Source organism: Rissa tridactyla, chromosome 3 (assembly GCF_028500815.1).
Source record: "Rissa tridactyla isolate bRisTri1 chromosome 3, bRisTri1.patW.cur.20221130, whole genome shotgun sequence".
Classification (NCBI taxonomy): domain Eukaryota; kingdom Metazoa; phylum Chordata; class Aves; order Charadriiformes; family Laridae; genus Rissa; species Rissa tridactyla.
The window spans coordinates 87,312,293-87,327,423 of record NC_071468.1 but is presented as its reverse complement, the minus strand read 5'-3'; the positions used below and the strand labels follow the sequence as shown (position 1 = coordinate 87,327,423).

The 15,131-nt window shown below is 39.7% G+C and overlaps 1 protein-coding gene across 4 annotated transcripts in view; it reads right to left on the bottom strand.

Moving 5' to 3' along the window:
* Nucleotides 1–15,131, bottom strand: part of RARS2 (arginyl-tRNA synthetase 2, mitochondrial) — a 38,401-nt gene that overhangs the window by 5,182 nt on the left and 18,088 nt on the right. For all 4 annotated transcript variants that reach the window (XM_054196321.1, XM_054196322.1, XM_054196323.1 and 1 more), the window contains exons 9-17: nt 14,847–15,002; nt 12,868–12,974; nt 12,160–12,255; nt 10,314–10,374; nt 6,099–6,175; nt 4,656–4,780; nt 1,870–1,937; nt 1,666–1,775; nt 577–672 (exon numbers count right to left, since the gene is read on the bottom strand). In XM_054196321.1, the coding sequence (XP_054052296.1) occupies nt 577–672; nt 1,666–1,775; nt 1,870–1,937; nt 4,656–4,780; nt 6,099–6,175; nt 10,314–10,374; nt 12,160–12,255; nt 12,868–12,974; nt 14,847–15,002 (896 nt within the window). The remainder of the gene's footprint in view (nt 1–576; nt 673–1,665; nt 1,776–1,869; nt 1,938–4,655; nt 4,781–6,098; nt 6,176–10,313; nt 10,375–12,159; nt 12,256–12,867; nt 12,975–14,846; nt 15,003–15,131) is intronic.

Here is a 15,131-nt window from a genome sequence, read left to right as displayed (position 1 = left end):
CTGGGACTAGGACGGGATCCAGCCGCACCTAGACTCCTCTCTGAGAAGGAGTTCAGAAAGCAAGGGAGTCTTTTCTGAACCTCAGCTCAATGGGAGGGTCTCCCTGACAGCTCTGTCTGACCCTCTCCCCTCTACAGTAAATAACCAAGTGTGCCTCACCATTGAATCTTGTTAAAACACTGTCACATTTACTATGAAACTTTGTTAAATCCCTGGTTTATAACACTAAATGTTTTGCTGCTTCTCTCACGAGTGAAGTGCATCACTCCATCCATGACAGGGACGGAGCAAATCTGCAGCTAGTATTTGTATAGAGCTTAGCATATTTTTGTGAAGAGGCTCATGTATGCAGAGTATATTCCAAATATTGCCTTTCCCTCATATGGCTTCTAGAGTCCATGAAGATTTCAAGTGAGGGCTACCGTTGCAATCAGTGTGACCCAATAGACAAGCCATTGCCTGAAATAGCCATTTTTCCTCCTATGATCGTGCAATCTGTGCCTGCTCAACAGGCTGGCAGCAAATCCAGAAATTTATTTTAAGGGAACTGGTATTTGGAAAGAAAACTAGACAAACCTGAGAAGATGCTGAAGAACAGAGATGGCATCTGGCTCTTGCAAGCACGCCACATTAACGTCAGTTAGCTGCTTATTCCCATGCATCTGTTCTAAACTAAAAGGTAAGCATGAAAAACAAAGCTTGAACAAGAAAAACAGACATTTGTGTTCTTAAGGAAAAAGGCTAGGCATCTTCTGCTCAAGCTGAATGGAACACTGAGACACATTAACTGACTTCAAAAATTAAAATCTGTGATAGCCATTCAGTATCAACAGGATTAGAGAAATGCATAGACAACAGGTTCAGAAGCTGACGCTAAAAGGATTAGGGAGGTAGTTAATACCCTAGTAATGGTACCCGAGTACCATCAATACCTAGATGATAGCGGAGTACAAGAGGAACAGACTACAGAGAGGGCTCAGGCTTGCACGCTCTCCCTGAATACCATCTCCCTCTTACCATTGCCTCGGACAGAATACCAGGCTGTATGGACCTTTGGCCTTATCCAGGAAGGTATCTCACATGCTTTTATGCAAATACACATCCATGTGTGCATTAAAAATGCTCTGAAAGATCACTATAATTGCTAAAACTGTTCAAATTGGGCTCTTCTAAAATTCTTTTAAAAAAATAATTAAACATGTCAGGTGTTTGACCTGAATCAACAGGAAGGGGTCTGCTTTTAAACTTGGGAACAGTGGGAAGTAACAGAACGTTAACAAAAACCCACGAGCCACAGTGGTAGCCAAAACCATCTAAGTTCTGTGATTTGGTATATTTTATGAGTACAGGCATTTTGTTTTTTACATCAGTTTCCTTAATCCTAGGGCCACTGTTCTTCATCACTGACACCAAACACATAGAGAGGCTGTTCCTAGAACTGGGAAAGTACACAGCCCTGTGGAAATGAGGTGGAAATTTCATTTTAATTGGCTTGCTCTTCTGGAAAGTCGCAGTGATTCCTATCATAAACTCACACCTCTGCTGAAAACATGAACATGTGTCATATTTAGGGAAGGAGTTAACACTACTACTTAACTAAGCAGTAAATTAATAAGGTTAAAATACCTGTCAAATAGTACTTCTGCATACAAACACTCCTCTTACCTGTGGAGTCTGGCATGGGTGTACTGCAAGAACACGCCTGTATCTCCACGACTTTGAAGAGCTCGATCCCAGCTAAACTGATAATCAGATGACAGAAGGCCCCGGAAGTCCTGGAAAAATAATGTCACCTAAATATGGCTCTTCATCTCAATTTTTAACTTTTCACAGAAGATGCAAACATCTCACAAGGCAGCTCAGACTCACCTGAATTATTAGTGCTGCAAGACCAACTTTCTCTGCTGTCTCCATAGGGTCTTCTATCTCTTTGGTTGCTGAAGAGAAACAGAGAAAAAGAAATCTTAAGTCTGTAATAGCATAAGGACTCCCTTGCTCAGACTTGGAGATGCCAATAAAGGTCCAACAGGTCCATGTCTTTCCTGTGCTGAGGGCTCCAGAGCTGGAGGCAGAACTCCAGGTGGGGGTCTCACGAGAGCGGAGGTGCAGAATCACCTCCCTTGACCTGCTGGCCACGCTTCTTTTGATGCAGGCCAGGATACAATTGGCTTTAAAGGCTGCAAGCGCACACTGCCAGCTCATGTCCAATTTTTCATCCACTAGTACCCCTAAGTCCTTTTCAGCAGGGCTGCTCTCAATTCCTTCATCTCCCAGCCTGTACTGATACTGGTGGTTGCCCTGACCCAGGTGCAGGACCCTGCACTTGGCCTTGCTGAACCTCATGAGGTTCACACAGGTCCACTCCTCAAGCCTGTCCAGGTCCCTCTGTATGGCATCCTGTCCCTCAGGCATGTCAACTATACCACTCAGCTTGGTGTCCTCTGCAAAGTTGCTGAGGGTGCACTTGATCCCACTGTCTATGTAATTGATTAAGACATTAAATACTATTGGTCCCAGTACGCACCCTTAAGGGACACCACTTGTTACTGGTTTCCACCTTGGACATTGAGCCACTGAAATGTAACACTTTGGACATGGCCAACCAGCCAATTCCTTGTCCATCTAACAGTCCATCCATTAAATCTGTATCTCTCCAATTTAGAGGTAAGAATGTTTAGGGGGACCATATCAAAGGCCTTACAGAAGTCCAGGTAGACAACATTCATAGCTCTTGCACTGTTCACTGATGCAGTTACTCCATCACAGAAGGACAGTAGATTAGTCAGGCATGATTTACCTATGTAATCTCTTAAATCTGCAGAGTTCAGCTTACGATTTGCTGTCCCAGCTGATTTCTCACTAACAGCAGAATTGGAGAATTCAGCTGTTCTCTTAAGGCACTACTTAAGCTCAAACAGTTTTGCAGTACAGTTTTAGTATACTTAGATTTCTGTCTTTCACTTTGCTACTTCTTTGTGCCAGGTCAGCAACGCCAACTGACACAACTTTGAGTACTTCACACACTCATACCTTTGCTATTTACAAAATTCAGAAAGGATTAAGCTTGAAAAGTGTGGGCATAGTTTGTAGCAGCCAGTCTCAGACTGGCTATTCATTCACAAAGACTTATGTTTAGATTACATGGTTACATTTCATAACTGAGATTTGTTTCAGAACACAACAACTGTCTCAGAACTCAGGCTTTCGTTTAGATGCTTGATGAGACGCTGACAAAGCTATCTAAGAGAAAGTAAAGCAGCAAAGGAAATAACAGACATTATAGAGAGGACTTACATGGACTGCAGGATTCATTGCGAAGAGTAGAAAGAAAAAATATGCCAATAATGGAAACTTAAATAGCAGAAGAGCTGTGTATAGTTAACAGCAGAGTTTATACAAAGGTATTTAACGAACCAGCTTGAGCTCCACATAGGTGTGATTTTCAAAGCTAGCATTGGCTGTTAGATGCCCAGCTCCCAAAATCTTTTCAATGAGAGTGAGGCATTTTGACACCACACACAAGTTTGTAACATCTTCCACTGTGTATCCAAACACTTTACAAACATTGAAGACATTGCTATGAGTCGGGGATTTAAGATTTCTAATTTAAGAAAGGCAGGAGTTCAAACACAAGGGGGGAAACTTCTACAAGCACAGGTAGGATTTAGGATCTAATGGGTAAGCTCTGGGGAATACTGCAGTGCCATCTGAACGCATTACTTCTTTTAGCTGTTCTTCTGCCTATTGCTTGTGCAATGGAACATGGGTCTGTACCTCTGCCTTGTCAGTTCACTCCAGCATAAAAATAAATTTGCTTTGCACTCAGCTACAATACTGACCTTTAAACTGACGCTCTAAGCTCCATTCCTCTCTTCACTAAAACTGGTTTGAATCGAGGGTTACCCTTCTATCATTCTGCCTGCCCTCCCTTCTCCTTGTCCTATCTACAAGCAAAATCACCTGGATTAAAAAAGGTGAGGAGGCAGAGCAAGGAAGACGCACACTACTTCACCTGATCAGTTCATTGATTCAGTTCAGCACCTAACCCCAGAAAGCACAAGAGGGGGCAGCATTTCACCGGGAACTGCTTGAATCTTTACTGCGTCAAGAGGAAACAGCTCTAGAGCCACAGCCCGAGGTGCAGGTAAACATCCCCTTCAGCAGATTCTGCTGCAGAGCAGTGACCTCCTGGGGACTCTGGAAACAGTCATGAAGCTGGGAGGGTGACAAGGCAGTAGCTGCAGACAAGCTACAGTCAATTTTGCCAGAGAAAACTGTCAGAGCTACAAATCCTTTGGATAAAATCTGACTGTTCCCTGAACTTAAGTCTCAAACCCACTATCGACTAGTTTGTCCCTCCAGAAAAAAGCAACTGTTGTTCCCCAAAGGCAGGTACTTCCTTCCCAGGGCAAAAGCATGATGAAATAATTTCACTGAATGTTAAAATTTGCAAATCTGTAACTTAGGGAAGTTCACAGAGTTGCAAAGGATTCTTTTAACACTTGTTTGTGTTACGTGAGACAGAAAAAGTGCACAGATCAGGGCATATCCCTGTGGTCAGTATGATGCAGGGAGAAGTGAAAGGTAGAAAAGACGACACATTTTTGATCAACACAGAACATCAAAAGAAATTAATAAGACCTGAAATAGCTAACTTTTTGCGGAAGCCATGTTTTGTAACATCCTTGAACGAACTTCATTTAAAACATCTTCCAGGAAAATTACTTCTCCTCTCCGAGTCTTCATCCCTTGAACTAGACCAAAAGACACATGCTGGCACCTGTGTTGAAAAGCAGCAGGACCTAAAATTACATTTTAATCAAGAGAAATGTTTGCAGTGTTTGTTCAGAGCTGGATTCTTACCAGGAAACAGCAATAACAGCTGAATAAATAGTGCGCCAACGTGGGAAGCTTGGTGATATAATCAGTAACTCTCATTTCAGCAACCAAAGCTCCACACTTATTATATAATGGGAAAATTATGATCAGAATTATGATAACCTGGTCATTTGCGTGCTCTTGGGAACCCCTCTTGCTACTAGCTTTAGTACAGAGGACTCAATGCAATAAATTGCAATAAATTGAGGAGAGGCAGGATGTAGACAGATCAAATTACTGTGGCAACGCAGATTTGTTAATAACATTAGAAAGGGAGTAATAATAATCCTATTGTGGCCACATTATACTAAAAGTGTAATTAATCATTGCTAATAATAAAACATTCATTGCTTCTGCTCACAATAATCCCAAGCATTATTTTGGATCTATAACCTAAGGTAATTTTAGTGCAACTTTAAGCATTGTGAAAGGAGGCAGACTAATATTCCTGAAGGCTAAAATCCTATATTTAACCACAAAAGACATGCAGTCTGTCAGAGAGGAATACAATTTAGTCTGCAGATCCATTATTGACCTTTGCTCAGATTGCCAACAAGACCGGTAACGACAACGAATAAGAGTGGGGATACGTTTCCCTGCAAAAGATATTTCAAGCCTGAAGCGTGACTCAAACTTAGATTCAGATCTCTGCTAAAATATCATACTTCAAGAAGTAATTGTTTCATATGTGATCACAAAATACCCCAGAAACTATGCCATAAAGTCTCTGAAAAATTGTTTCCCTTTTTCCCATTTTTACATCAAGCAGCTATGAAAGACCCGTTAAATGAGAGACAAGTCTGTTTTTCACACCCTGAACACATGGCATGTGTCCCTTTGCAAATAAAGCAGGCCAGCAGGAGCAGACATATAGAGTGAAAAGGTTGATACTGAGGACCTGAGGCCCACATTGCACACAATTCTGAGAGTTTTGTTTTCTTATTTTTTCCTCCTTATTGGACTAGCATTAGTTGGGTCCTACAGGCCAAATATCTGCTTGCGCTCTGGAGTTCATTAGCTGCACACCAGCAGCACATCTTGTAGCATGGTTTCATCCAAAATGCCTACATGATGGGTGCTATGGTGTGGTAGCAGGCAAACACAATCAGGAGATTCTCTTCAAAAGACCACTGAAAGAGCACTGAAATTCCAATGTACATATTACAATTCTTAAAAGAAAAAATAAAAAAGGTATATAATTATGATTCATAAATACATACCTTTCTGCCCAGTCATAACCCATGAGCTTCAGTATTTGGAACAACTGTTGGAAGTGATTACTTTGACTTTTATCTGTCTAAGGAATAGAATTGGTGCATGTTAGAAAACACTCCAAGTTTGACAAGGATTAGCTTTCAACACACAAACACGCACCACTGCAGATACTGTGCAGTAAGTCTCTGCAAGGAGAATTAAGACCTATGAAGACAGGCAAGACTTGAAAAATGTAACAGCTGGAATCTATGGCAATGGGATTTTGCATCGTGTCAGAAAAAGTAATCTACCTTTTCAAAAATGATTATTCCTAGGTCATGAGTGTAAAGCCATGAACTGAAATGAAACCACGATGTTCTTTAGTTTCACATAATCTGTGAGCTGCCCATCAAACAAAATGCCTCCACTTCAGAACTTTGCTACTCTTGTTATATTTCCATGTTTTACATGACCAAACTTTTAGGTTCCTTTGGCTTAGAAACAGAACACCTCTTTAAGCTCTCCGTCTCCAGAACCCACTAGTTTCTTTTGTCTCCAGCATGACTTGTGGAGCTTTATGTCATGAGTCAGGTGCATAATTTTTAAATAAAAAAAAAAAAGTATACATGATCACATTTTCATATTAATGATGCATCTTGTGCTCTCTTCCACTTCCAATTACTCTCTCCTATGACTTAAGAGGGTTTCTGATGGAAGTTTCTTTATGTCTAACAATGATCTTCGTTTGTATGTCTAGCTACAGCTGTTGCTATGAAATTCACTTTCCTACCTAGTTGCTTTGACTACATCACTCAAAAACTCCTTCACCCCTCCTTAAAAAACACTGCAGTGACAACCAAATAACCGCTATTTCCTTATTTGCTTGGTGTTCCAAGACAGGGAGTGAGCAGCGAGTGAAGTGCTTATCTGCATTTCTTTCTGAACTCTACCATTGTATCAAGCCTCGAGCACCTGCCTCCTCTTTCGCAGTTCCTCATAGCCTGCTCCGCTTCTATGCATCCCCTCTCCCTGTGCCAATTCACAGGCAAGGCTGATAAATGGACAGCAGTGGTCATCATTTCTAACAAAGCCTTCCTTTCCATGCGCCCTACCTATGAGAGAAGCTCTCTGTACCTGTAAAACAAAGCCTGATCTCTCTCACTAAAAGATCTCACAATAAACTTTATAAAGTTTAGATTAAGGCCAGCTCACTGTACTGGTCAATGCTGCCTTGCTGTTTCCTCTCCTTCCCTCTAGGTCTGAATTCATCTCTATTCTCCTGTTTTACAAGAGATTATACATTCTATGACAGAAACTGGTTTTGTTTTGCGTGCACAACAGCATGTCCCTCACCACCTGGACCACAATCACAGCGTTTAAAAGCCTCTTTGAAGGACTGCAGTCTTTTGAGAGTAGATATCGTGACAAATCATGACAATACTCACTGACAAAAGACTCCATTTCTTCTGAACTTAATTGCTTCTTTGCAACTGTTCACCAAGCAGAATATTCAGCTAAAACTAAACTAAAAGCTGACTTAAATTTGTAATTACTTGTCTTGACCAACATATATAGAAATAGCATACAGAAGAATATTTAAAATCATTAACAGAAAATAATCTAATAATAATCTAATAGCTTTTTTTTTAATAATCCTTTAAACTCCCATGGAAATAAGAACATGAAAAGAGAGGCCAAGATAAGAATACCAATCAGGCAGTACAAACTGAATTTCAGGCTTCAGCTGGCCACCTGAAAACTAAGCATCAACTCCTGTGGTTTTGGGATGCTGTATGATACTGCGAGAAGCATAACAATGAGTGTTTATTATGCTTGAACAATCCAGACAATTAAAATTGTATGAAAACCAAATTTGTTAAGAAGGACGCAAATAAATACTAGGAGTACCACACAACTTCATCTCTGCCTAAAAGTAATACTCAAAAGATGGATGTGTAAGTAGGTTAAAAAAGATGAACCTGCAGACACCACCATTTTGAAAACTACTTTTTTTTCATAGCATGGCAAAAACAACACAAATGCTCAAAAAGAAGATTCGTATTGTGAAGAATGCCAGGTTTTTTTCCTTACAGGCCCCAAAATTGTATATGTCTAAATGCAGTCTAAGTAGTTAACTTTAAGAGAGAAGTTTGCAGTCTGACAGCGTGGATTACATTTAACTCTTCATATTTAAAAGTGTGTTCATCTCCTATTTTCAATACAACATCCAATGGAATCTTAGAACCTCTTTAATAATAGCTGTCATACATTTTTAAATGTTTTGAATATTTTGCTCATATTGCTGCATTTTTATGAAATAAGTAGGATATTTAAAATATAAATTGGTGAATGCACTGACTTACAGCATTACAACTAATACACCAATTTAATACTCTCTTAAACAAGTTGATCCGATGAAAATAAGATGATCTTATGAAATAAGACTCAAGAGCCTCTAAATAATTTTCTTGTAACAAGGTCAGGATTCTGAAATACATTTGAATTTAATAATTAAAGACTAAAATCATTGGTGTTCTCACTTAAATCCATGAAGTCTTCCCACCTCTTGTAACAATGAATAAAGTCCTAACCCACTATAAAACACTGCCACAAAACAGCAGCAAAACTCAGCAAGGCTGGCAGAGTTTTGCCATCCCACAAACCCTCTTAGCAGTTCATGTCATCGCCCTTTCATTTTATGACCCACTTTCTCAGTCCTCAGAAAGTCAGAAATGGTAGAAATACTAACCATGTTATCCAAAAACTATGCAACCTTAGCAAGGTTGAGAGAACAGGACTAGACAGGCTAATCTGTCATTTCCAGTTTGAATGGGACATTGATTATAATGGTCACATTGATCACGCCACAGTCCGGTTTTGATGCCTATCTATTTGGACTAGGAGTAGATCAAAGAGGCCCAGGTGAGGAAGTGAACAGTTACTGGAGTTCATCTATGAGCAGCCGGTCAGCTCAAGACTATGGCTTCTGTACTTGCTCTAGCATTAGCTTAACATTCAGTCCCCATCCTCATTTGTGCAAAATACCCACCCAGTGATTTTCTTTCTCTCTAACTGTTCCTTCTGCCTTTGTCCCTACCATCTTATGGTATAAAAAATACAAATAATTACCTACCCCCGTGAACTAGGCAGGAGGCTTCCTTAACTCCTAATGCATTGCGCTTTCACAGCCACACTGCTCTTCAATGCCAGCAAATCTACTGTGTTCCAGTCAGTAGTAGTAACCTCCCCCCAAAAAACACAACAAAAAAAAACCTCTGTTCTATGACCACCTGTGGGAATGACAAGTTAGTGGAAACTTCCTGAAGACTGAAAATAAAAAGAGGAATGTGACTTAACTAAAAGTCAGACTTTAAACTACCTGGGTATTTAATTTTATGCTTACTGATTCCTTCCCTCAGTCATGGTATTTGTAACATTAGAGTTGCGCTGGAGAAGATTTATGGGCATTACCAAACGCATCACAAAGAACATGCCAGAAACCTACAGATTTTTTCCACGGGTCATTAATTGACTTCACATGACAGAACATGAGTTTAAACATGGGGTTTTTTTTCTAAATCTGGGAGAAAGAAAATGTAAAAGCATCATGTGATATGTCCTTGTTAAAAAAAAGTTTCACACAAGTGAGGAGATAATCCTGCCACTCATTACTAATACTGCTGGAATTGTTAAAGAGCAAAATAATCAATCCAAGAAACGATAAAAAGATTCCCTGTCTACAACTGCTCGAGATTGATTAAGCAGTACTTTATGTGTGATTTCTATGTAATGAAACCGAGACATTGTTCAAAGCCATGAAAATTTACATTTCAGACAAGATACCAGGACTTGAGAGTAGACTTAGATTCATTTTAGAATATTAATTTCTAAATTAAAATTTCACAACCCCTTATAACACTAACAGCTTTTTCTGACTTGTTTAAATATTAATTACAACATTTATATAGAAAATACAATGTCAATTGAGTAAAAGTTCATTTAAAATGAATTGTAATGAATTTTTAAAACAGAGAATAACTCCAGAACTGATTTTTCAACTGTTCTGTGGGTCATGAACTGAAACAAAACCAAGAAACACTGCCACATTGAGGCACAGTTTCTGGCCAAATATTTTACTGCCAAAAACACCATGTGCCAAAATCATAAGGGGAGTAAGAGGCTCCCTGGGTTATTGGCGAGAGTCAGGCTCAAAAGCATTTGGTGAGTCTAGAATTACTTACCACATAAATCATAGTATCCCAGCTATGCTTATTCATTCGGTCTATAGCAGCAGCAAGATCTCTGAAAAAGATAACGAGAAACTATTTGGACTTTCACTCAAACATACCTCATTATTTGCCTCTTGGGAAAATAATCTACTCTTCTGGAGGGAAGAGGACTGACAGATTAGAGGGATCCACATATGTCTTACACAGGAAAGAGGACATGTCTACTTTGTTCATGACGTGTTTGAAATGTTTTTTTAAACCACCAGCTATGAAAGTTACTGAGGAAACAATTCTTATGCACAGAGTAAGTCTGGTTTCTGTCAGCCTACTGGGAGAATCAATCAGCTGGGAGATCTGAGAGAAACAACCCTCTCCTGGAAAACTAACCCAGTGCTCAGCACCAGGTTATATGATAAAAAGCTCATCTTCACACACACAAAGTAGCACAGAGAAAGAACCTGCTCGAGCCCCTCCCAGGGCTGTCACAGGAAAGCCATCAGCCCCATGTCCCCATCTGAAATCAACCTCAGGGGTCACCAGGAACCACCTTCTGACCGAGGGAGGTTACTGCCTAAGGCACATGGGACACACGGGATGCAAGGGAAAAGCATTTTGCAGCTGCACAAGATTTATTATGGGGTGCTTAGGGGAGGAACCAAATATGGGAATAGAGAGGGAGATGACGATAAAAGGGACAGGTGGCTTGTAAGCCGATTGCTGGTTAGTATGTTTTTCCGGTTGTGCCCTGCACCTGATCAGCGCAGTCTATCCTGTCTTCTCATTAAAGTCCATTTCAAACTTTTCCTGGGTGAGAGCATCTCTCCTCTGCATGCACGTAAGTTTGGAGGTCTAAGTATCAGTAACTGGAGCTGGGGACTACAGCTGATACAAGACACACACCTGTGGTGCCAGCAAGCAAAGGGACTGAAGGTCAGTGAAATATATACACATACTTATATATATGTATACACAAACATACATACGTGTATATTTCTTCACACTAATAGATCTTCATTCTAATCATCCAGAGGGGAAGAAAATTAGGCTATTTGCGCTGTCTGAGTGCAGAGGGGTTTTGTCTGTGTTGCCCTGTTTGGTTGGTTGTGTGTATATACATGTGTGTGCCTACTGGAAACAGCCGCTCAGCCTTACTACTGGTTGGACCTGCGGGCATGCAGCTGTGGCAGTCTTGCCTCTATCTGGCTACAGGATTCAGCTGCTCCCTAACGTGCAGGACTGACTGCAGCATCTCTCTAATACTCTTGTGCTGAAAAGCCGTACAGAGTTTACCCTGAGGGCTAGACATCTGATTTATTTACATTACTGGCACAAAGAAACCGTTAAGACTTCCATATTAAAATACCCAAGAGGAATTTTAGGATACTGATGAGAAGGCAGGAAAACAGTGATAAAATTAATGTTACAGTGCTGGTGGTCCACTGATTGAATGAAGACATGGCTGAACAAGCCATTTTTTTCTGCATCACACTGTCAATAACATTTTAAGGAAAGGTCTTTCTAAAACCTTCATTATTTGGCAAATGTTTATTAGATGAAGAGATCCTAGCTTTGTTTTCAAAGTCAATAGCTGGAGAAAGTATTATGATTTATGGAAAGAGAAGATTTACTAACAGACTTCTTAAGGGGAGGAAAAGTATTTAAAAGCAGTTGTTTTTCCTGAGCCATTTTCATCCCATGATAGTTACATTACTAGTTCCAGTTACAATTACTCATTCATCAAGGTGTTGCATCCCAGAAATAAAGAGCTTCAATATCTGTACTACCAGTTACAAACGTACTCATGTACAAAAGATAACTGGCAAAAAAAATGGCAATAAACACAGATAGACTTACTTGCCTTGTTATATAAAGAGATGTCCCATCACTACGCATGACGGTGGAAAACGATGAGAGGTCTTTCTTTTCTGAAAGATCCACAATTCCTGTCCCTTTTCTATAAGTTAAGAGAAAACACTGAAGTAACTGCAAGCCAGATCCGATATACAGGTAAGTTTACATATGACAGAGGTCAGAACCAAAACAAAGACCCCTTACCATGGAACCCCCCCTTACTCTAGACAATCTCATTCTCTTCTTTGAATGACTGTCTCTAAGTCTTTTTGAAGACTGTTTCTTTAAGTTTGTTGTCACCACTGCTGATGCCAGGGAATCGCCTGTCCACGTTCTGGGGCGTTCCATGACTACAGCTTCTGTCCCAGTTCAGCCATGAAGCTCCTTCATCAAGGCAAGGATCTCATCTAACTCTGCTCGTTAAATGGAACATGCAGCTACCAAACTAATTAACAGCCTAAAAGGTCATTAGGAGTTGAACACTGTCATTGTATCTAATTTGTCATGGCCAGGCTTCTGTGCTAGCTACAGAAAAGGCAAACTTAATTTTTAGCTGTGAGTGCCCAAATCCTGTTGGACAGGAACAGCTACCAAAACCACCTAAAGAAAACTCTTCCCCTTAGATTACGTACAAACCTCACTCATCATATCTCATTTGAAATGCAACTGAGATGTTAAGTAAACTACACCAATAGATTGAATAATGAGTCCATACGTTGTTTTCTGAAGAAGTCCTTTATCCTCCAACATCTTTAGAACTTCCTGGGACTTCTCTTGGTAAAATGATTCTCCAGAATATTCATCAAAGCGCACTCCTAGACGCTGAAAAGTTCCAAGAATATCAAAGATGGGTAACATTGTTAAGATTGAGGCTGATAATTTCTTCAAATTAAGTCAGATGATAGGTCTGTGTCACAGGTCACACAGAGTGCAAAAATTAATTTTATTCCAGGAAATGTCACTTCATTGTTAAAAAGAAAGGATGTATGGATTTTGATTTAATTGATTTCTGCATTAGAATTAATCTCCCTGAGTTGAATACAGTGTTGGATACAATATTAATGAGAAATTAATTAGTACAAAAATTCTGAGGTAGGCACTTGCTGTGCTGGAGGCAAAACCAGTGGACTTTAGAGAAGTTACTTGGGCATGAACCAATCCTATTTTAAAAGGATGCTAAAAGAAATTTAAAAAAAGCAGGAGCTCCTCACTGAGCATACAGAAATCACCATTACTTGAAAGGCTGAGAGTACACCTAGGAGAGATAGAATGACTTTAACTGTCAAAAATGAGTGAAACGTAATAGTACAAAAGACAAGGTTTTTAACTAAGGGCAACAAAGCTGCCAGTCCATCAGCTCGATACTTATTAGTCTGAAAAGGAATTGGGAGAGAAAGATCTGGCTGAACCAGTCATCATGTGATCAATGATGAGTAACCATTGTGATGCAGCTGCATACACAGCGCAATACTCACATACCTTAACAGGGCAACTTTCCCCTAGAATTACCAAGGCCGTGTCTCACTTAGGAGATCTTAACTTAGAGTACTTGGCACGAATCCAGCGATATATTTCAGTGAAGAAATTAAAGCACAGCCAGGTTATCTGGATTACTGAGGAAGGGGCAGGCCACTTCTCTTTTAACTTTGCAATCAAGGTTGAAAGAAGACATGACCAATTTCTACAAATACATTAAGAGGAAGGAGATGGAAAAGTGGAATTTTAAGTGAAGTGGTATAAAACGAGTCACAAATTCTTTGGTGCAGCAAGTTAGGAAAAAAAGTCTAAGCCCATCGAAACTGGTTACCCATTCCAGAATTTTATTAAAAGAATTTGGGAAAGAAAAACACTAGCTGTTTTTCAGATGGACTCAGTTGGTTCTTGAGTAAGATTATATAGTATTAATACCAAGAGACTGGATTCAGTGACAGGTGTATCTCACTCCTGTTTCCCAAATTCATAAGATTCATTTTATGGTCAGTGGCATAAACATCTCACACAGAACAGTGGACACCAGCTCCATTCTCGAGATCACAGTATGCAACAGATGGCTGTACATTAGCTCAACTCAACCTGCAAGTAACTTATGCACTGATTACTATTGTAAACTCCTGCTGCTATAATATCTTACACTCGATTTAATATGCAACATACACAGCTCTGCATTATAACATTAGGTCAGAAAAATGAAAACAGAGTTATCTCCTAATAAGATTTATTACATGGAAACTGTTAAATTTAGCTGGTTGTTGCTGACTTCAAAGATAAAACAAAACAAACAATATTTATCTAACACTGATTTGCTTTGTTGCTTAGCACCGTACTCCTAGTTTCAGGGCTTCTGAGAAGCGAGAATTAGTCTAAGGGTCAATTATATGGACTTCATCAAATAAAATGTATTCAGGGCGTCAGCAACTAAAGTGATGGCCTGCTTGGATGTTAAATCAACTACCGTGGTTTTTCCAAACAGAATGGGGCACAACCTGGCATGTTGAGAAACATCTTCCCCACAACACTGTAAAGTTTACTGAGAAGGCAACAAATTGACAATGTTACAGCAACTTCTGTTCCTAGGTCAGTTTTGCAGTCTCTTGGATGAAATGGTGCTGTGCACTGTCAATTTCATTGATGGAGCAATAGATAAAAAGAGACCATTTTACCAACAACACAGAAAAAGCAGTGTATGATTTGTACCTTATAAATTCGGATGTATTCTTCAATACTCAAGTCTCTAAATTGTTTCCAAAGGGACAATGTCTGCTCATCATGTTCCTCCAGTTTTCTAAAGAAATCCTTAGCCAGCTCTTTTGTGTTTTCATCTTCTGCTGCTTTATTAATCTGCACATACACCTAAAATATAACAGCACCAAAAATGTTGAAGTATAATCCTCTCCAATAAAAATAAGCAAAGTTCCACAAGAACAATACAAATACATTTAAAGATGACATTTGTAACATCAAAATTTTAAAGATGTTTTA